At 36.0% G+C, this 23,180-nt stretch overlaps 2 protein-coding genes across 2 annotated transcripts; both read right to left on the bottom strand.

Annotated features, from left to right (window-relative positions):
* Positions 1–689: 689 nt before the first annotated feature.
* Positions 690–2,405, bottom strand: LOC141594325 (uncharacterized). The gene is made up of 2 exons (XM_074414419.1): positions 1,948–2,405; positions 690–1,409 (listed from the first exon to the last, which is right to left on the bottom strand). The coding sequence occupies exons 1-2, from the start codon at positions 2,290–2,292 to the stop codon at positions 963–965; spliced, it is 792 nt and encodes a 263-aa protein (XP_074270520.1). The 5' UTR covers positions 2,293–2,405; the 3' UTR covers positions 690–962.
* Positions 2,406–9,727: 7,322 nt separating this feature from the next.
* Positions 9,728–10,312, bottom strand: LOC141595128 (putative mitochondrial protein AtMg00310). Its single transcript, XM_074415101.1, has one exon. It carries the CDS (start codon positions 10,310–10,312, stop codon positions 9,728–9,730), a length of 585 nt encoding a protein of 194 aa, XP_074271202.1.
* Positions 10,313–23,180: the final 12,868 nt, after the last annotated feature.

Genomic DNA, 23,180 nt, shown 5'->3' with positions numbered 1-23,180 from the left:
AATATATAGACTTTGTTGCTTTATGATCTTCATTTAATGTATTTATTTGATGTATTTTTAGTTGACATAATTTCACATCTCGCCTGAGTTGCCTCTCTAATATCGCCAATTTCCACACTCTCTCTTGTTGATTTTATAATTTTTATCCCCAAAGTATTAGTTGATTTTTCAGTTGAGATTTTATAATTTCTATCCCTAAAGTATTAGTTGATTTTTCAGTCGAGATAATATAATTTCCTTGATGGATCATTTTGTTTTGAGTTGTGAAAGAAAAATGCCAAAATGGAAACACTAAAAGCCATCATGGAAAATTTAAAACCGTATTTTTTTTTGTTTTAAAACCGGATTGGTCCCGGATTTTGAATACCGGAATATCAGATATCCGGTTTATTCGAATCGGATCGAATCTGAATCAAAAAATTCAAGAATGCTAAAACCGGATATCTAATCCGGATTCCAACTCCGGATCGAATATTTGGTTTTGCTGATCCCTACTAAAAATCAATCATTAGCCCATTCTCAATGTTTAGGGCCTAACTGGTACACACATAATAATTAAGGGAGAGATTTGTATGGGGAGATGATTACCCTGGGAATTAATTCTAGAGGAGATTATTCCTGGATGTTGGGATTTGGCAATGTTAGGAAATAATTACTGGCTGAATGTATCACCAAGTTTATAATTATTGGCTGAATGTATGACCAAGTTTGGTATAAGAGTAAAAGTTCCTGCCATTAGACATGCCAATATGAAACTGCACAAAACAAGTACAAAAATTCCCAAAATCTGATGAAAACATAAATCATACAAACTTCAACATCATCACAATTAACCACTCCAGAAAACTAATCATCTCATGTATATGTTCATAATCATAAACACAATCTAAAGCCTATTTAAAATCATGGCCAAAAAGTCGTATTTCTCATCTTCGTCCATTAAGTCACGAAAGACAGCAACGTCAGCACAAAGTCAGAATGTTCGCCCTTGGAATACCTTCAACCTTCCCCAACTCTTCACGTAAACCAACCTTATAATTTTTCGGTGCTTCTAACATAGTAGTGAGTTGAGCAATCTGAGCATTACTGTTTTCAAGCATTGTTCCCATTAGATTTTCAAAACTTTTTTGAACATTCAAGATCTCCTTGTTTTTACGAAGCCGTTTCCTACTTGGCCGCTTCAAACTTTCATCTCCATATCTTTTACTATTTTCGGAACCTTCAGTGAGTTCGCCACTTCGAACCTCTTGTTGTGCATTTCCACTTGTCTCATCAATTCCATCTTGGTCATCTCTATCAAGAGGCATATTACCCTTAGCACCCGTTGCCCTGTCTTTAGAGTAGATTTCCTCCATTGCATCAAAGAACGGAAATGGTTTCCGAAACATCCCTTTGGCATCTTTGTGACTCTAATAAACACAAAACCATATAACACGTCAACCTCAGGTATATAAAGCAAACCAGCACTTATATCGGCAAAAGTGTTGCTAGATCAGAGAGACAGATCAGAAAGTAGCATAAGAAACATCAAGTTATATGGCGTTTTCTGAAATATAGCTACGAGTATATTTTCTTTTTGAAATATGCAGTACCAATTTTATCATAGAAAATCGACAAATGCAAGAAATACAAGCTGAAATAAGCAAGTATGAGAAAACGTAATGATAATGCAGCACACAGTCATCACACTATTTGTATATAAACTATGCAGCCACTGCTCTAAGGGTCAGGAAGGCTTTCACAGGCTGCAGACTGTCCACAACACCAGTTCAACCAATTCTACAATACCTTCGTTTTCCGCAGATGTGTTACAAAGACAGATATGGGACTTGCTAACACACTTCATCAGTTTATAAGTATGTAGAGCCAATAAATGACAGTTAATAATGCAGCATATAAGTTAATGAACTACGATAATAAAAAAAAGGTAATAATGCAGATGAACACCTTACACCATTCGTCATACAATTTGCGGTCACCGGTTACCATCTTTAGATCATCATCCCATCCAAATCCGCTGCCCTTCTGTTTAATATCAAGCAATGCATTAAACCGTTCTCTGAGATAACCAAGCCTTGATTCGATGTTAGTTGCTTTAAGTCCAGAATCTGGCAGTTTTTCTGAAATTAACTTCTCCAAATGAACCAAATACCCAGACTTGAACCCACCCTCAGCCTTCCATCTTCCATCCACCTGCAATAATGACAACAAATTCACCAACACAGTATCTTCCTCCACAGTCCACCTTCTCGGACCGATCTTTTCAGTACTAGCTTCAGTTTCAGTCGTCATAAAGACTATGTATAATGTTTTTAAAGAGCAAACACACACGTTAAAAATTGTACTTCATTGAAAAACAGTTGAAAGTTTACAATATAATAGCTAACTCGTTAACAGAAAAATAGTTGAAACATCTAAAAAAGCAATCAAACATAATCTATAAACATCTAAGAAAGCAATCAAACATAATCTATAATAGCTAACTCGTTCACAGAAAAATAGTTACTGGGCTATACTTATTACTCTCATGCCAAACTTCCATAAACGGCCCATAATAATTTCGTTGGACTTGTTCAGGCCTATTACCCCTATCCCAGGCAGACCCTTAAACTTTATTTTTCCGTCATGTGCTTGTAATATGAACCATGTCGACTTGATGCTAATGAGTCTCAAATCTAAAGCAATGCAACCAGATTATATTAATGTATCTTCATTATCAGTAACTCAAAATCCACAATAGTATTACTCGTATTTCACAGTTGGTTTCACTTCAGACGACTCACTTTTGTCTGAAAATTTTAGACGGCTATATGTGATCCATTTACAGCCAAATGTAACCTTTTTTTGACAAAAAAATATCTGAACAACAAAAACTAGTTACAATATTTTATTGTTAAATGGTCACATTTTGCTATAAAAATCCATCTTAAACTTTCAAATGGACTAATCCGTCTGTCTTAAATGAGAATTAGTGATTATTCCATGGGCATAATTTCAAAAGGTACTAATTACTTACATTGGAGTGGTACGTGATTTATTATGAGTTGTTTGCTCTCCGTCCGTCCGCATTACTGCGTACTAAACAAAACAATTAGCCCATACCGCCCCATTAGTCTAGTGCTTATGAATTATGATGCTCCTCGAATATTTCACTCGTGTTAGTGCCTAATATACAACTACGTTTGACCTATATAGCATCTATTCATTTTAAATTCGTATAAGTGTTAATTTGTCCCCTTAACTTTGTCCAATAGTGAAATTAGGTCCTTTAAGTTTTATTTATAACAATCAAACCCCATAACTTTAGTGAAAAGTAAAATTAAACATCATTATTTGATTTTTCATGAAATTCCACCAAAATTCATTTAATAATACAATTAATCAAATACAAAATTTATTTTTTATAACTTTTATAAAATATAGTATAATTGTAATGGCGAGTATTTTCTTATAATTATACAATTGTTAGAAAATTTATTATAAATGTAAGAATAGTTCATGAATTTTTATCATTTTTTTATTTTGTTTATTATAGATGAATGCAAAATTATTCTTTAAATGAATAATTTTATATAAATTAATAAATTTAAAATTAATATTTTTTATGTATATAAACTTAAGGGGCCTAATTTCACTGTGGAACAAATTTAAGGGGGTAAATTGCCACTTTCGCGATTTTAAATCATTCTCACTAATATTTAATGGTGATAACTTAAGTTATTATTTTACGTTAAAATGGATTTTTTCTATTTCTTTTCTCTTCATTTTCTCTGACAAAATGTTATTATATTATATATTTCAATTTTCTTCATTTACTTTTTTATTTACATATAAATCTACAATCGTCCGATCGAGCCCAAATTTACGGGCCGCTGAGAAATAACGAACCTTCATTTCTTAAAAGAAATGGAGAGGTTCTTTACTAGTTTTACATGCATTCTTGTACCATGACTCACCGGTCATACGACCATACTGATATACTAAGGTCCTGTTCTTTTGGGCTTAAAGTCACTTAATTTAAGTTCATTTCAGATCCTATAAGTTCAGTTCAGATTCTATAAGTTCAGATAAATTCAGTTCGGTTCAGATCCTATAATTTCAGTTCAGTTAAGATCTTATAAGTTCAGTTCAGATCCTATAAGTTCAGTTCAGATCCTATACGTCACTTAATTTAAGTTTACTTCAGATTCTATAAGTTCAGTTCAAATCCTATAAGTTCAGTTCAGTTCAGATCCTATAAATTCAGTTCAGTTCAGATCAGTTCCAGTCCAAAATAACAAGGCCTTAAACATAAAACGAAACAAGATACTCTAAAACATAAGAGTATAAGACTATAACATTTTAGTTTTTACTAACAGAAAATGCACACGGTGCCCTTGAGATTTGTCATTTTGCACGAAATACCAAAAATTTTGATCCGAAAAACTTTAAGAGGCCATAACTCGTGTTTACGAGATCGAAATGTGACGGTTTTTTTTTTTAATCGATCGACTTTTCAAGTACTACGATTTGGAAAAAAAATTGTTGTATTTGGATCCCGTGGCTAGGAGTTTTTGTATGTCAAAGTTTTTTTGACCGAACAAACTTTGAGTGACCATATCTCTTGGTCACGAATTCCAAACTCGTTTTTTTTTTCAAATCGTATTTCTCAAAAAGACAATTTATTTGCAAAAAAAAAAAAAACGTCACATTCCTATCTCTTAAGCACGAATTATGACCTTTTTTAAAATGCAAATCAAAATTTTTAAGTATTTTGTGTAAAATGACAAAGCTCGAGTCCACCATATGTAAAATGACAAAGCTGCAAATGGTGGGAAAAACATATCGTACGGTTTAAAATAGATTTAAATTGCATACATGTGGACATGTGGTCTGGCCAATTGGTGATCAGTGGATATTCAGCAATACACGTCTCATAATCAAATTACTGGCTTAGCTAGAGAGTGAGATGTGACATGTGTTTTAATTAAGCTTTACTATTTATCTAATGGTTTACGCATTTTTAGCATTTGGGATGACAATTAGTCTCATTGTAAACGGTCAAATAATTTAATTTTTGTATGAATAGTAATTCCGTCATTCTACTTGTTATTTATCTTATTATGTAAATAGTCATATGTTTAATTCGTCTATAACTTTAAACGGATAGTCTCTATTTAAAGCGTGATTTTGTGTTGTGATGGACTTGAACATTGTACCATCTATACAATAATCTATAAATACTATTAAAAGGCTAGCCTAAAAATGTCACATAAACAATGCCACATTGGATGAAAAAAAGCCACGTATACAATAACATGTGACTTGGCAAACTAATATGACGTTGATTATCCAATTTATTATTATATTGCATTAATTTAATTCACTTATTTACTTTAAAAATCCATCCATATTCCATTAGATTTAAATTTAATTAACTCAAAAAAAAAAAAAACTACAATAAAAAAATACGCATTAACTATAAGTTAATAATTTCAAGATATTTCATATGGAGTACTATTATATGTATTCAAAATAAAAAAAATTGAATACATAAGAAATTAAGAACAAAGAAGAATAAATGAAGTTGAAAACAAAAAAAATTGTATTGTCACTAATTCACTACTTTTTTTTGAAAGGCATTAACTCACTATTATTGTTATTATAACTTTGTTGTATATAGAAGATGTTTTACAGAACTAATTAATCGACAAATAAGTATTAAAGATCATATAAAATATTTTCTTAGGAAAATGTAAAATATATGAAAAGGAAAATATTTATTTAATTTAAGTAATTTACAAACAAATTCCGTAAATACTTAAGTGAAATTAAACACTAATAATAGAATTTTAAAAGGGTAGAAATACCGTATTTAGTTCATGAAATTATTTCATGTAAAGGATAAGGTTTTGGAAAATATAAAATATATGGAAAAGAAAATATTTATTTAATTTAAGTAATTTACAAACAAATTCTGTAAATACTTAAGTAAATCTATACAATATAGTTAAAAGGTTAGATTAAAGCATTTAATTTAATTTCACATGGCATTAGCATTTAATATTTTATACCCCATTAATTTCCATTAATTTTTTATTGACTGTTTAATTATTATTTATTAATTATTATTAGATTATTGGTTATTTGATATGATTCTTAAAAAAAAATTGAATGATTACTAAAAGTCCTTACAAAAATATCATTACATATTGTGTAACATACAAATAAAGAAAATCAAAAGACATCATTAATATTCTTAAACTAAATGTATATATTAAATATTTGATGAGCTAAAAAAAACCAAAAAAAGATGTAATTTACCAAAATTCACATAAAAGTTTCATAATTTACAATTATATTTCACATTTTAATTGAAAATTTTGGAAGAGAACATAGATGTTAGTGAATCGGTTAAATTTTTTCATATTAACACAACTCATAAAATTAAAGTATATATTTATTTATTTCTTTAAAATCTATATAATAAATAGTATAAAAAGGCTAACATTGAGTACACTTTTAAATGACATTTGATATAACCACATGATTTCAAGAAGCCATATTACAAGTCTCATCATATCATCATTATTGTCTTTTATGTCCCCTAATATTTATTCTTACAATTACAATATTAAAAAAAATTAAAGAAGACAACAAACTTTTTTTCTTCTTCCACTTCAATACTTTATTCAATTCACCACAAGCATTTAACCATACTTTTCATATTCTTTCTCCATAACTCATTTCTCAAGTTTCTTTATAATGATTCATATTTTTAGTTTACCTTAAATCTTTTGATGATATTATAACATCTTAATTACTACTTTTTTTTTTTCTTGAGATGATAATATTTTTTCCATGAGCACAACAATAGACATGCATTTTTATTATAATTTTTTATCAGCCTACAACTCATTCGCTTTTCTCATGTTCTCTTTTCCATTATAAGATTTTACTATATTGGTCAAACTTATTTGATAATATTTTAAATATACCCGGTATATCTTATGCAATTTTGTATTTCGTTTACAATTGATTTTGGCATAATACTAATTTGTACAATTGATTGAATTTTCAGGACCATGACATACTTGGAGATCAATACGTGCAAATGACAATCGACAAGTATGTGGATTTTTTAAGAGGTAGCATAGTATTTTTCATTTTTTTTCTTGGAATTTCTTTTTTTTTGGGAGATTTTTCTATTTTAATTATTAATACAAAACTCATTTGATAATATTTTACATATACTCGGTATATCTTATGCAATTTTGTATTTTGTGTACAAATAATTTTAGCATAATACTAATTTGTACAATTGATTGAATTTTCAGGAGCATGAGCATGACATACTTGGAGATCAATACGTGCAAATGACAATCGACAAGTATGTGGATTTTTTAAGAGGTAGCATGATGTTTCTCATTTTTTTCTTGGAATTTCTGTTTTTTTGGGAGATTTTCCTATTTTAATTATTAATACATGACAATCGGTGAGTACAGAACACAATTTAAGAATTATCAATTTTTTTTATTTTAGATATTAGTTCAATATCAGTTAACACGATATTTGATGTTGGAGGATGTGTTCATATGGATGATCAAATCTGAAGCTCTTGAATGGAGTAATCACCATATTGAGGATGTATTTTTATGTCGTTGACATTTTAATTGATATTAGCCTATCTATTTTTGTTCCAATAATTATGCTAAGGTTTTTAGCCTATTAGTTATTCTTGGCCTTTTAGTTGTAGTGATAGTATCGACACAACATCGACGGATAATCTTACAAGAGAAAAAAAAAACCATCAAATGATAATTAAATTTGAAATGGAGAGACACGTATTCAATGTATTCAATTACTATATTAGTCTTACTTCATTCACTTTGTTAGACTATTTTTCTTTTACCTATTGAAGGAGAAAAACTTGACCGCCTTTGGTAAATTGGCGGTTAAGAAAATCTTCAATCTCCGGAGCACCAATATCTTGAAGTTACATAATACATAACCCATGTATAATTAAGTATTAATCATTGATTTCTATATAAACAACTTTTGTCTATATACATGTAATTAGACTATTTAATTTGAGTATGATGAATTGAGAATGCAAATCATTACTGAATTTACGAGTTAGCATAAATCATGAATCATCAGAGCAATGAGCAACGTCATTCGTTCAACATATACATTCAAAAAACTCTCTACTAAATGCCTAAATCCCATTAATTTACTAGGTTGTTAATAGAGGAGAAGAAGAGTTACTCATGATTAGATTTTTTTTTGTATTTGTTACAAAGACCCACATTTTAACGATAAATACAATGCCTCTATTCCCCACTAATCTCATATTATTATTGTTTATATTACCGTGTTATTATGTTCAATCTCATAATTTCCATCCTATTTTATCGTCTGCAATGTTTCCAAATCAAAATCTGTTTTATACAAGTAGTATTAATAAAAATAGAAAATTTGTATAGGACCCGTGATTTTTCACGGGTTTCAAAACTAGTTGTATGCTTAAAATGTGAAATAAGTGTCTTCTGACGCATGAATAATTTCAGCCGATTATTGAATTGTTTAGGGGCTTTATCTCGAAATCATCCCAATAATAAGTCATATCCTTGTACGAGTACTTTTTTTTTTTTGGAAAAGGAAATTTATATTAAATCAATTTCCGCCAATGCAAGAATAGCATCCGGAAAATTTTCAGAGTACAAAAGGTCCATATTCGCTGATGGTGACAACCTAGCGACATGGTAGCTACTGTATTACCTTCTCGCTTGACATGAGTAAACTTACACCGAGGTAACAAACGGGCACGACTACAAATATCCCTAACACAAAGACCAAAAGGAGTTCTAGCAAAAGACCTCGAGACCACTGCATCAACCACCACCTTAGCATCACTTTCGACAACCAGTTGCCCCCAGCCTCCATCAAGAGCCACTTCCAAGCCGAAACACATTGCCTTCGCCTCTGCCACCTCCGGTGTCCACCCCCAACCAATCTCCTCGAGCCCACCGAGAGAACCACTCCGTCCTCGTTCCTGACCACTGCCACTAACCCAACCTCTCCATTTTCAAAAATTGCTGCGTCTGTATTAACCTTCACCCACCCCTGATCAGGCCGACCCCACCCCATCACGGCTGACCCACCACCATTTTCCCCCAGAACCCGCCCCTGCACCTTGAAGCTCGCATACTCTTCTACCATTTTTATGAAACCCAACATCACCACATCCCGGTGGGGTTCAACTTCCTCAAAGATTAGGGTATTACGGATATGCCATATAGCCCACACCAAAGCCAAGTACCTCGGAAAAGCCCTTCTGTCTAGACGCTCTGCCATCCACGCGAACCACCCTGCACAGGAAGACCGCGGAGCTCCTTGGTGCAATTCGACAAACTCGCTTTGTTCCCAAAACTCCCTTGCCCACCCACAATTAAACAAGGCATGAATGATGGTCTCAGGAGCGCCAAGGCATTTAGGACAAAGGGGATCTTGCACACAGTGACGGAAAGCGAGATTTGCTCGAACTCCCAACAAATTGGTGCTAGCACGCCACACGAAATGAGCTAATTTCGGGGGGATTTGGAGCTTCCAAATCTGTTTCCACCACCCTGCAACGCCCTGCTCATTGTTTAAATGCTCCACTGGCGAAACCGATCTTTTCCCTAACCAATAACCCGACTTGACGGAGTACATGCCCGATCTATTTGGCCACCAAAATAACTGGTCATCAACCCGCTCTGCTCAACGGAATGCTCATAATAGCTTTGACCTCCTCAGACGTGAAAAGATCATTAAGAAGACTAGCCTTCCAACCTCCATTTTCTCTGTCGATGAGCTCTTCAACCAACATCTCGGGATTAGCTTCAATGTTTGGTGCTAAAAACCGTGTTCCCTCGCTGCCAGGTACCCACGCATCTTCCCATACCTTAATATTCCTCCCATCCCCTACTCTCCACCTTAAGCCGTCCATCAGTAATGATTTGGCGTTCCACAGGCTCCTCCATGTAAAACTCGGGTCAAAACCTCTCCTTGCATCCAAAATCGACCCGTGTTTGAAATATTTAGCCTTAAGGATCCGGCACACCAAGGACTCCGGTCTCACCAACAATCTCCACACTTGCTTAGCCAAGAGAGCCTGATTGAAAATCCGCATATCTCGAAACCCCATCCCACCAAGCGATTTTGGCTGACACATCTTCTCCCATGACCACCAATGAAGCTTGCGCTCACCCTCTTTCGATCCCCACCAAAACCGGGCTGCCACCGTGTGTAAGTCTTCAATAAGGCCCTCCGGAATCGCAAAAAGACTCATCATATAAGTACTTTATACTTCATTTTATTCAATTTTATACATTTACTTTATATACTTATATCAATTCTCATTTCCTTTTGTTCATATCTTTAGTTGCATATTAGTAAAATTATAAAAATTTGATATTCACAATGTACTCGGTAAGACAATTTAAACAAGATCTCACATGACTATCTTTTATGCTATATATTAGAGTTGTATCGAAGATTCTCCCCACTTATGAATAGTGTCCAAAAAGGCAAATATATATAATTGAATGAAATGGAGGAAGTACTTCCTTACGTTACTCAAGCAAACATAGTGTTATTAGGAGTGTGCAAAATTAGGTCCGAATCGGAAAAATAGACCGGTCCGAATCGGAATCGGAACTAAAAATTCTGACGGTCTCCGGTCCACCATTTTGTAGATTCCGGTTTCCGGTCCGATCCGGTCCGAAAAACCCGAATTTATTGGTATTTGATATTTTTTCTTAAAATATTCTTTAAAAAATATTGTAGACCTATTTAATCTGGTTCAACCGGTCCGATTCGGTCCAATAGACCGGAATTGGAAAAAGTGGATATGCAAAAATAAATTTCGGTCCAACCGATCTGGTCCGATCTTGGACCGGAAATTTTCCGGTTCGATCCGAGTTTTTTGTTGATTCCGATTTCAGTCCAGTTCGGTCTAATTCTGGACCGATGCACAACCCTTAGTCTACTGTTAATAGTTTCATAGTTGGGTGTCATACTATCACCTATTATTTCGTGAAAAATATACTTCTTTTGTCCCAGTCATTTGTTTGCCTATTCAATTTTGGGGTGTCTCAGTTAACTATTTGTCTTTCCATTTTAAGAATGCATTTGATGAGTAATTGAATCCCGGATCCTCACCGCTGAATTTGGTCAAGTTGTCAAATAATAATTGGCCTCCTCTTTCTTTGGTCTTTGTGTCAAACCAAAGGCAAACAAATAATGGGGATGAAGGGAGTATATATTTTCAAAGCAAAATACTAAAAGAGTTTTTCTATATAGTATCCCTATATTTTTGCGTTTCTACATAATAACCCTTCGCTTTTAGAAAACTCTGTGGTACCCCTAACTTTTTTTATTAACAAGTAACCGTAACCCTCATACTACTTTCCGCCAAATTGGTCCGTTAGTTAATGACATAACTGCATGTATGGGTTTGAATTTAAGTTTACACACTTAATTATCTAGTAATTGCATTAATTAACTTATATAATATAACCTATTCTAATATCCACTCACCTCTCATTCTCACACGCACCCTAACCTAACCCACATCTCATCTCCCACCTTAGCCCCATCAACACACCCTCTCCCACCCAAACCGACCAACACCCATGTTCCACCATCAGCCACTCTCATCCAAAAAGGGTAAACTTTTTTATTACCTTATTAGCCCGATCCTTCTTTTCCTCTATTTACAACACAATTACTTCACCTACAAATACCAACACCAAGTTAACCCTTATCAAACAACATATCGTTCCTTTAATCCACCCACTTATCGATATACGTCATAATGGAGAAGATGCAGAGTGAACGATGAAGGAGGGATACCTTATAATAAAAGAGGCGAAGTAAGAGAACAAATCGTTTGTTGAGAAATATAAATGTGTTTGATTGGGCGTGTGACGACCGCAACACCATCAAAATGGCGCCGTTGCCGGAGACGGTGTTATGTGATTAAGTTCTTACTTGTTTGTCTATTTTAATTGTGCTTTAATCTTGAGGAACTTGTTCCTCAAGGTTGTTTTTACCGTTTTATTGTAGTTTCCATGTTTGTATTTGTATCTTTATCTTGGCTATGATGATGACCCAAGACTTGGTACATGGAGTATGTGGTGGATCCTTTGAGTATGACTATGGGTATAGGGAGTTTGAGGAGCAAGTCAACACAAACCTACCTTATAACTCATACAATGAAAATCCTAACTACTACCCCAACTTTTCCCACCAAAATCCCCACATCCATTATCCACAACAACTACCCTTCCAACACCCACTTTACAATGAATTCCAAATGCCACAATACAACCATTTTCACAACCACCCACAAAAAGAAGATGAGCCCATTCAAAATGTGAATCTCCAAATGATGAGAGATCAACAAAACTTTTTCAAACAAGTGCTAGAGAAGAGCCAAAATAGAGACAATGTTCTTCAAAGCATTGTTACCCATGGTGAGGAGTTGGCAATTCAAATTGCCCAAATGAAGGAAGCCCAAGTGACTACTCCCCACCAATCCTTCAACATTGTCCATGAATGAGAGCTTGAAGGAGTGACCTTTGATATGGAAGACGAGAAGTGGGAAGAGCCAATCTCTTTGAGCTCTTGTGAGTACGAAAGTGTGGTATTTGATGAAGAAGAAGATATGAGGTTGAGTAAGCCAAATACTCTTAGCCTTTATTAGTATGAGGGTGTGTCTTTTGATGTGAATATTGAAATGGTGGAGGATGAACTATTGAAGAAAATTGAAGCCCCCATTTATGATTCTTATGAAGATAGCCATGACGACAAGACCGTGAAAGAAGCTTATGAGGAACATGTGTCTTGCAAGGACTTTTGGGATAAAGGAGAAGAATGGAGTTGTGAGATTACCTTACTCGAGGAGCCCATCCTTGAGAAATTTGAGGTATCCTATTACGAAGAAAATGAATGTCTCTTTCTTATTGCCTATGAAGACCATTTCGAACCCACCATGGAACCTATGATTGTTGGAGATGATATAGTGGACCTTCTCCAAAAAGTCAAATCATCAAATAAAGGGTACTTGGTGGAAAAGCTCAAGAACAAACTTGCAAATGAACTTGCTTGTGGAGATTTGGCACCCACAATTTCTACTCCTAAGGTATCCGGTCATCAATGTTATGAGAATTCTCCTTCTACTTTGGAAGGATTGAAAAATCAAAGCGCTATCATCATCACCAAAATTAAAAGAGAAGGTGGTAAGAGGAAGTCTCCGGATGAAAATAAGCCATACTTCATACCTAGTGTTGACAAGAATCATGGGCCTATTGGTTTGAAGCATTGTAAAGACCAAAGTGCCAAGGGCAAGGTCAAAAAGAGAATGAATGACAAGCTTTCTTGGCCAAACTTTATTTTGAATTGGAGCAAACCATACTTATGCTTATTCGGGGCTTGTTCACAAGCCTTTGACCTTCTTCTAAGAGTCTTGAGCTCTATGGACAAAGAATTTCGACAATTCAAACTAGTTTGGCGGCGTCCTATCTCAAACCACCATTTGTAATATATGCCTTCTCATACTTTTGCATTGTACAATATTGTATATACCTTTAGATTACTTGCATTTTCTTACATGAGAGTAGTGAGAGAGGGTTGCTTACCCATTCATTGAGTATATTTTCAGAAAACGATATGAAGGAATCATAAAAGGGTGCAAGAGAAAATAATTCAAATGAAATAAATGAGGGATTGACGAAGAGCATCACGGGACGCTCGTCCTGGCAGTAAGATGCTCGTCCTAAGCCTCGCTACGTGCATAAATCAACATTGTCTAAGAATCTGCCCGTATTGTCAAGAAGACGCTCGTCCCGACTAAGGATCCGCTCGAGTTGGCCTTGGGACGCTCGTCCTGGACAATGTTTTGAGGAACATTCTGCACTGGATGAGAATCTGCTTGGATCCTCCAGAATCCGCTCATCCCAGCAGAAGACACTCGTCTCCTCAGCAATCCGCTAGTCCCCAACTGAATGCAAAACACACGGACTCAGTGACTGAGAATTCGAGCGTCTCCTGAGCAGGACGCTCGGACTGCAGCTGCAAGACGCCCGGATCATCCTCGAGACGCTCGGATTGGCACAGTTTTGGTTGGGTTCTCAAATTATCCGCCCGAGCCCAGCCCTGGTCCGCTCGTCTCCCATCACTTCCTTGTTATAAACGCCCCCCACCATCCCTCTTTTTCCTTATCTTATCTTCTAAAAATCACATCTCATCACTCACAAATAATCCCCATCAAAAAAACAACCAAAACCCTAACATTTCCATCAAGAAAATGATGAACCTAAGAGGCAAGAGCAAGAAATCCGCCGATGTCGCACCTAAACGGCGCAAGGGTGCTACTTCATCCACCCCAAGGGAGGCAAGGGGCCGTCAAAATGTAGAGATACACGATGTTACACAACTTGAATACTTCCCCGAGGTACTCTTCACTAGCGATGACCACCACCAAAGATTTGAACAATTGTTAGGTAAGCACTACGAGCCTACTCAATTTATTGGTACCGATGTTTTAGAAGTTCTTGGCATAAGGTATCAAACCGAGATGTTTTTCAATGGTTTGGGTCTTAGGAAGTTATTGTATGCTCATGAGGATACTTACTTAAGTCTTACCCTCGAGTTTTTGTGTAGTCTCCGTATTGTCACTAATACACGGAGAAATGTTGGTTTGGAGTTCCGTCTTTGTAATCGAGACCATAAGTTAACCATAGACCAATTTGCAAGCATTTTTGGTCTTGTATTTCCGAGGGAAAATACCGATAAGCCCTCCGACTTCACCGTTAACCACATATGGATAGCCATTTCTGGGAGAGAACTCCATTCCTTTAAACAATGCTATACTTTTGCCATCCAACATCCGGTGATTCGAATCACCGAGCGCTTTATAGCCAGAACCGTCAATGGGAGGCTAGAACAAGATAGGTGCACCCTTCTTGACTTGACCTTGTTAGAGTCCTACTTGAATGTTCAAGGGACAAGGGCTTATAATTTCAACACGCCCTTTGAGATGCTTACAAGGCTCAATGACTATGCTCAAGGGAATTCTAATATCAAGACCTTTGTGATGGGAGGCTTAATTACAATGTTGGCCAATGAACTTTGCCCCGGGTTTAACCTTCATGGGAGCTATAAAAAGCTCAAAGGGGGCACTTTGATAGATGAGGATGCTATCTTCAACCACCACCGGTGGTGCACTTACAATCAAGCCGGAAGTGTAGAGTGGTTCACAAAGGGATGCTCTTCACTTATCCTCTTGGGGTGGAACATACCACCTACCGAGCCCCGGTTGAGTCGGTACTCACCTAGACCGAAATACCTCCTCCCCATTGAGATTTATAACAACCCAGCACAAAGAGAAGAAGCACCTCGTCAACCTCGTGAGTTGCCGGAATGGGGAGATGCACAACAATCCTATGTACCCATTCCACCCTACCCAACACCATGTGTACAATTCACTCCCCAAGATCCAAGAGCTCCAAACATGAATAATTTAATACAACTCATGCAAAATGTCGATCTTGGAGTGCATGAAGGGAGGGTCGACAACTACTTGGCCCAATACCCCTCCTACTACAACATGGCTCAACAAGGGTACATCAACCCTAGAGGCCCTCACCCATCTTGGGCTCAACCACACCTTTTGTTCCCTAACTATGGGAACCAAGAAGGGAACTTTGGTGGCCAAGGTGGAGGATTATTTGGCCAAGGAGGATGATATGACCAAGGAAGCTCTCGCGGACGTGGGTACCGCAATGATGATGATGACGAGTGCATGGCAAGAGGTGTTTAACCACACCACCTCCATTTGTCTGATACTCTCTTTCCCTATCTCTCATGTATAGTTGTATTGCATTTCAAATCATCTTGAATTTAGTTTACACCTTGATGCGTGCATTTTATATAGACTTTTTGTACCGTATTTGCACGCATTTCTACGCATATTACGTAGTATTAAGCTACAAATGTCCCCCGAATTGTCTACTTTGGTTTGTCTTGTATTATTTGCAGGTATGAACCGGAGAGGAGTAAAATCAAGCTTAATACATGTCCCTATGAATGCATTTAGGAGATGAGTTGAGTAAGACCTTGGCGACTACTATTTTGGAATGCGCAAAGAAGTAAGATAGCTAGGCGAGCAAGGGAAGAATCTCAAATTACTAGTGCCTAATTTGAAGAGCCATATTTCGAGTTCTACAACTTATTTTCAAGTGATTCTAATTGGAGGTGAAATCTTGTCCTCTTAGCTTTCCAACGCCACCAAAAACACTCTATTTGCCCAAGTAACGAAGAACTGGCGGCCATTTGAAGTTCAGTGCGCGAAGCAGGAATTATGCGCTGGAAACCACTCGATCGAGTACTATAGTGCTCAATAGAGTAGTTTAAGTCTTCGATCGAATGGCTTATTTTTGATAGTGTTCGATCGAGTACCTAAAGTCCTCGATCGAGAGGTTTTGCTAGAAGTTACTCGATAGAGGGATTTTAAAGTACTCGATCGAGTATTTTTCTTATTTACACGGGATTTTATTCCGTGATTAGTTAATCTTTTAGTTAATAAATGCTTCCCTATATAAGGTGAAGACGTCATTAGGTTAATAGAAGACTTAACACTCTATTATTCTGTTAATTACTCTGTTAAGCAGACTTCTTCTTTCTCTATTGGGGTTACGTTGCTTTTGTTCTAATTCCGGATCTCAAGCTTGTAATCTCTCTTTACTCTTACTCTTAATTTAATTTCACTTTGCTTTCTCTTAATCTTTACTCTTAATTTCTGTCTTATTGTTATTGTTATTATTAGTTTATGATTCCTCTTTATTGTTCTCATACTATGTCTCTTGCTTATTCATATATCATTGTTGTTAATTTCACCAATATTATGAATAGCTAATTATCTCTATGCTAGGACATAGGGGAGCCATGATTTTAAGGGAATTATGATTAGGTGATTAGGATTTAGCGCAAATTAGATCTATGTTAATCACTGCAATTAATTGTTCTTGTCTACTTGAGTCGACGCAATTAGATAATTAACCTTGGTACACCCTGACCTGGATCGGAATTTGTATTGACCTAAGACCCTAGACTAGATTTCTTAAGAATCATGGTGAACCGACTGTCTTAGCTGTTTCTCTCTACTTAGTAAACTCGTCAAATTTCTTCTTTATTCTCCTTTACTATATTTCTCTTTTAATCTCCGTAGTTTAGAACAAATATTCAAATCCCTATCTTGTGAGCTTAGGCAGACTGAATTAACGAGTAGATAGTGACCGCCTCCCTGTGGAGATCGACCCTACTTCCACTAACTTATGTTAGTAGTCTTAGGTATTCTTTTTGGTACTAAAACGACGGTATCAAATTTTGGCGCCGTTGCCGGGGAGGCGACGCTTTTTGCTTATTTTATTTTAAGTTTGTCTTTAGTGTCAAGGAATTTATTCCTTGAGGCAGTTCTTATCTTTTTCCTTTAGTGTTGTTTTGATAGGTCTTACAGGTCTAGCTAAACAGGATTTTGGAAAAATATCATCAAAAGGAAGGCTTGAGTACCTTTGATCCTCCACCTATGTTCCATCCCATGGCGCAGCAGGTGGTGTTTTGTGAGAGATGTGGTGCTGCGGGGCACACTGCTGCTATTTGTTTTGCAGAGAATGACCGAGTCTATGCCTATCAGCAATATAGGCAAGGTTATTATGCTTATCAAAGTGGAGGTTACCCAAACTATTCTCCATTTCCGCCGCAGAATTACTATGCGCTGCCACATCCTTATCAACAACGAGGCTTTCAAAAGCCTTCACATTCCTTACCGTCGCAACAGCAAGTTCCTCCCTCTACTATCAACAAAGAAGAGTTTGCTGAATTGAAGTCGTTAGTACATACACTTGTATTTCATGTGCAAGAATTAGAGAGATTTAGAGATGCTTCTATCAAGAGACTTGAGTTTTATTTGGTTCAAGTAGCTGCCGAGCAAGATGCAGATATGTATGACTCGGTAATTGATGATATTGTCGAAAATGAAGCGTCAAACGAAGACTTCAATGATGTTCTGTATGAAAAATTCGATCAAGCTAGCTTCAGTATTCGATCGAATGACTTATTTGAGGAGGAGCTCGATCGAACATATTCTTTTGTTCGATCGAACAGTTTATTCGAGGAGGACCTCGATCGAACAGTCACATAGACTGTTCGATCGAGCTTGCTGAGGAAAAAGACCTCGATCGAACAGTCACTGGGTCTGTTCGATCGAGCAGTTTGGGTGAAGAAAGCTTTCGATCGAATTTATTAGTTATGGACTGTGTTGATTCGTCATTCATGCCTATTCCGTATGACTTTAAGAAGGTAAATGAAGACCAATCCTATCCGACTAGAGGTATTGCTATTCCTTTAGTTGATTCCGATAAGATTCTTTCTATCCTTCCGTTAAATCATTTACTGCTGTTGATTTAACGCCTCCGCCCCAGTTTGGGAGCAAGTTGGAGGAATGTTGTTGTGTTTCTTCTTATACAGGTCTTGACAGGTTAGAAGACCCGGGAGGAGGATTTGAAGGATCTATCCCGAGTAAGAAGAAGGCGCGAGAGAAGGCTAATATTGACGTCTATGATGTTTTAAAGAACGCTGTTTTTCCGTTGCTGTGCTGTGGAGGCCGGAAGTAAAGCTGATGGACGCTGAAGCGACTGTATCCAGTCAGAAGCCTAGTTGTGGGCCATTAATTTTTGTTGGCGGATGAAGAAAGAAAGGTCGAGCTGGGACCTGTCTGAAACTAGCGCTGACCGGGAGGCAACCCGGAGTTTAAAACTTTTTGTTTGGATTTTTATACATTTTAGTTTTTCTTGTGTGCTTAATAATTAGCTTTCTCGACTTTAGACTGCGAAACATTTTAGACTTGGTTTTGGTGGTATTTTTGGTTGCTATTAGCATAATTGCAGGTACACCTGCATTCTTTCCTCGAATTTAGCTGATCCGATGCTGCTAGCTATAACCTCCCTTGTTGCTGGCTGGTTTGGGGAGGTCCGTCTATTTCGCGCTATCTTGTGAGTTTCTTAGCTTCTATTCTTTACTTATTTCCTTCAGTTTACATTTTCCCTTTCCCGTATTTGCTGTTACTGTTAGCTGTTGAGTGCAATGAGGGCATTGTACAGTTCGGTTTGGGGAGGGTATATGCATCCATATCTGTGTCTGCATATTGTTTTTATTGTATGTCTGTTTTCACGTTTATTTTCCGTATGCATTGTTATTTAATCCAAAAAAAACACACAAAAATCCCTTAAAAATTAAAAATTTCGAAAAATTCAAAAATTCACGTTTACTTTTGCATACAGGTTGAGTCGGAACGGTAGTTTTCAATAAGGAAATTGCACTACACTTTGTCTATTTACCTAAGCCTTGCATAATTAGCATCTTTTAGCATAATCTTTTGCATAACCTACGAGTTTTTGTTCTAATTTAGCTGAACGAATAGACTTGACCTGGGATTTTGGCAAACTACTTATATATTCTAAGATATTAGAGCCTTATAACTGGTGTCATTTATGACCAGCTCATATAGGATTGTGAGTAGTATACTCCTTGCATAGCATGTTCATTAATTTGCACGTATATGAACTTCAATTGCTTTTTGCCTACATACATTCGGGTTAGTGGTTGGTGTCACATGCAGGGAGGTGCTTACATTTACCCTTTCTTCCATTTTTACCCATTTAACTCCACATTTAGCCAAATTTGCCTGTTGATCCCTAACTACATTCAGATTTAGCCTGCCTTGTCAAGCTAGTTAGTGTATCTTTTGCGGTATATATTTTATCGATCAAAGTTTGGTTCGTATTATATCGTTCTGGAGTTGGTAGAAAAGAGAAAAAGGAGGATGGTGAAAAAAAAAAACTGAAAAGAAAAAAAACGTGAATCAAGAGAAAAAAAAAGAAACAAGAAACCGTGAAAAAGAAAGAATAAGAAAAAAAAATGTTTGGTTGTTGACGGTTTCACTCCTATGCTTTATTTATACTTTATGAGGAGTGTGTTTGGTTTGGTTAGTGAGTTTTTGTTCCAGATGAAGGGCACTTGTGCTTATTTCCATTTGAGTAAGAATCGGATTTGGTTCACTTGGTTTTGTAAGGTAGCTAGCTTAACTATTGCCTCACAATCCCATAAATATTTTGCCTTTTTCTTGCCCATTGCCTCACTTTCCCATAAATTTTGTAAGTCCTCGGCTATGACGGGACCTTGTTTGGTTGGAATGTGTGTATGGTAGCTAGAATTGTCTATCATATTAGCTGCATGCATGTTTATGTGGGTCGTAGTTTAGGTGAGTGAATATTTTTCTTCTTCTCTTACAATTCATATGCTTACCCTTTGCTTCATGAGAGAAGAGTGACCCCTGAGAGTCCATCATTAAAGGTCTTGCAAGGTTGACGGTTCAACTTTATTATAAACATCCTACAACTCATTTGCATTTGACAGTTTTTACTATAAGTATTAGTGCTTGCACTAAATCGGTTTAAGTGGACAATTTGTAGCTAGCTCTGAGTTTTCTTTTCCGTTCCATTAGTTTGCATTTAATTTTCTTGGGGAGAAGCAAAGGTTTGGTTTGGGGAGATTTGACGCGTACATTTTATATAGACTTTTTGTACCGTATTTGCATGCATTTCTACGCATATTACGTAGTATTAAGCTACAAATGTCCCCCGAATTCTCTACTTTGGTTTGTCTTGTATTATTTGCAGGTATGAACCGGAGAGGAGTAAAATCAAGCTTAATACATGTCCCTATGCATGCATTTAGGAGATGAGTTGAGTCGGAGCTTGGAGACTACTATTTTGGGACGCGCAAAGAAGTAAGATAGCTAGGCGAGCAAGGGAAGAATCTCAAATTACTAGTGCCTAATTTGAAGAGCCATATTTCGAGTTCTACAACTGATTTTCAAGTGATTCTAATTGGAGGTGAAATCTTGTCCTCTTAGCTTTCCAACGCCACCGAAAACACTCTGTTTGCCCAAGTAACAAAGAACTGGCGGCCATTTGAAGTTCAGTGCGCGAAGCACGAATTATGCGTTGGAAACCACTCGATCGAGTACTATAGTGCTCAATCGAGTAGTTTAAGTCTTCGATCGAATGGCTTATTTTTGATAGTGTTCGATCGAGTACCTAAAGTCCTCGATCGAGAGGTTTTGCTAGAAGTTACTCGAGAGAGGGGTTTTAAAGTACTCGATCGAGTATTTTTCTTATTTACACGGGATTTTATTCCGTGATTAGTTAATCTTTTAGTTAATAAATGCTTCCCTATATAAGGTGAAGACGTCATTAGGTTAAGAGAAGACTTTACACTCTATTATTCTGTTAATTACTCTGTTAAGCAGACTTCTTCTTTCTCTCTATTGGGGTTACGTTGCTTTTGTTCTAATTCCGGATCTCAAGCTTGTAATCTCTCTTTACTCTTACTCTTAATTTAATTTCTTTTTGCTTTCTCTTAATCTTTACTCTTAATTTCTGTCTTATTGTTATTATTATTATTAGTTTATGATTCCTCTTTATTGTTCTCATACTATGTCTCTTGCTTATTCATATATCATTGTTGTTAATTTCACCAATATTATGAATAGCTAATTCTCTCTATGCTAAGACATAGGGGAGCCATGATTTTAAGGGAATTATGATTAGGTGATTAGGATTTAGCGCAAATTAGATCTATGTTGTTAATCACTGCAATTAATTGTTCTTGTGTACTTGAGTCAACGCAATTAGATAATTAACCTTGGTACACCCTGACCTGGATCGGAAGATTGGAAGTGGGTAAGACCTGCAGTGAACATTAGAGCATTCTAATGAGGGCGAAAGATAAGTTAGTAATGTTTTAGGGCGAATAGCGGACCGGAAGGACATTTTCACTACTCTTTAGATCGAAGTTGCATTGACCTAAGACCCTAGGCTAGATTTCTTAAGAATCATGGTGAACCGACTGTCTTAGTTGTTTCTCTCTACTTAGTAAACTCGTCAAATTTCTGCTTTATTCTCCTTTACTATATTTCTCTTTTAATCTCCGTTGTTTAGAACAAATCTTCAAATCCCCATCTTGTGACCTTAGACAGACTGAATTACCGAGTAGATAGTGACCGCCTCTCTATGGAGATCGACCCTGCTTCCACTAGCTTCTGTTAGTTGTTTTAGGTATTTATTTTTGGTACTAAACGATAGTATTACACCTCACTTGCATTTGTATTATATTTCATATTGCATTTACATTAGTTAGTTCATATAGTATAGTTGCATTGTAATATATCTCATATGAATAGATTAGTTTGCATTGTCTCTTATAGTTAGTTGCATATAGACTAGAATTCATACATAATCACTAATGACCAAACCTCTCCATTTCTACACTAGAAATAGTGTTTAAATCGGTTTGGGGAGGTTTGATCATAGGTGACCCAAGCATCTGCATATAGCATGCATCATCTAGTGTAGTTTATTGCATTCATTTGTTATATATATCATATAGAATTGCATTTAGTTAGAGCATGCATTCATTTATATCATATCATTGCATTTTACTTCAATTTCCATAAAACTTTAAAAATCCAAAAACATGTATTTCTTTTTTATTCCTACTCCTACATATACATTGAGGATAATGTCCAAAATAAAGTGGGAGATGGGAATTTATATTCCAAAATACATAAAAATTGAAAAATTTCGAAAAAACTCAAAAATATGTTCTTTAATTTCATAAAAACAAAATCCATAAAAAATTGAAAATTGAAAATTCAAAAACATTTTATTTAATTTAGTAGTGTAGAATTGTATATAATTGTGTTTTTGTTCTCTTCTCACATAGATACAACACCACATTTGAGGCATTGTCAAGGGAATGTGAAGACCACTTGGTATGATCGCTCTAATCTCTATTTCCCTTCCATTTATTTTCATCATTCATATGAGGAGGATGAGCTTACATGTCAAGGAGGATGTGGTGTATCTTGTTATTACGGTTTGTGTATCTATGTGTTGTTAGCAGTTGCATTTAGATTACATGGCATACTAGTTGATAGAAGCATATGCATTAGAGTTGTATATATGTTAGTTGCATCATGGCATGTAGTTGCATGGTTAGAAAATTTTGTGAAAATGCCTATTTGGGAAGTTTGA

This window comes from Silene latifolia, chromosome 8, assembly GCF_048544455.1.
Source record: "Silene latifolia isolate original U9 population chromosome 8, ASM4854445v1, whole genome shotgun sequence".
Classification (NCBI taxonomy): domain Eukaryota; kingdom Viridiplantae; phylum Streptophyta; class Magnoliopsida; order Caryophyllales; family Caryophyllaceae; genus Silene; species Silene latifolia.
The sequence above is the reverse complement of the archived record's forward strand: the minus strand, read 5'-3'. Positions and strand labels throughout refer to the sequence as shown.

Bases quoted from the DNA above. Each gene is read 5' to 3' on its own strand.
- LOC141594325 (XM_074414419.1), bottom strand. From the start codon at position 2,292: ATGACGACTGAAACTGAAGCTAGTACTGAAAAGATCGGTCCGAGAAGG. The intron at 1,410-1,947 runs GTGTTCATCTGC...TGTGTTTATTAG, and splicing joins TGTATGACGAATGGTGTAAG to AGTCACAAAGATGCCAAAGG.
- LOC141595128 (XM_074415101.1), bottom strand. From the start codon at position 10,312: ATGAGTCTTTTTGCGATTCCGGAGGGCCTTATTGAAGACTTACACACG.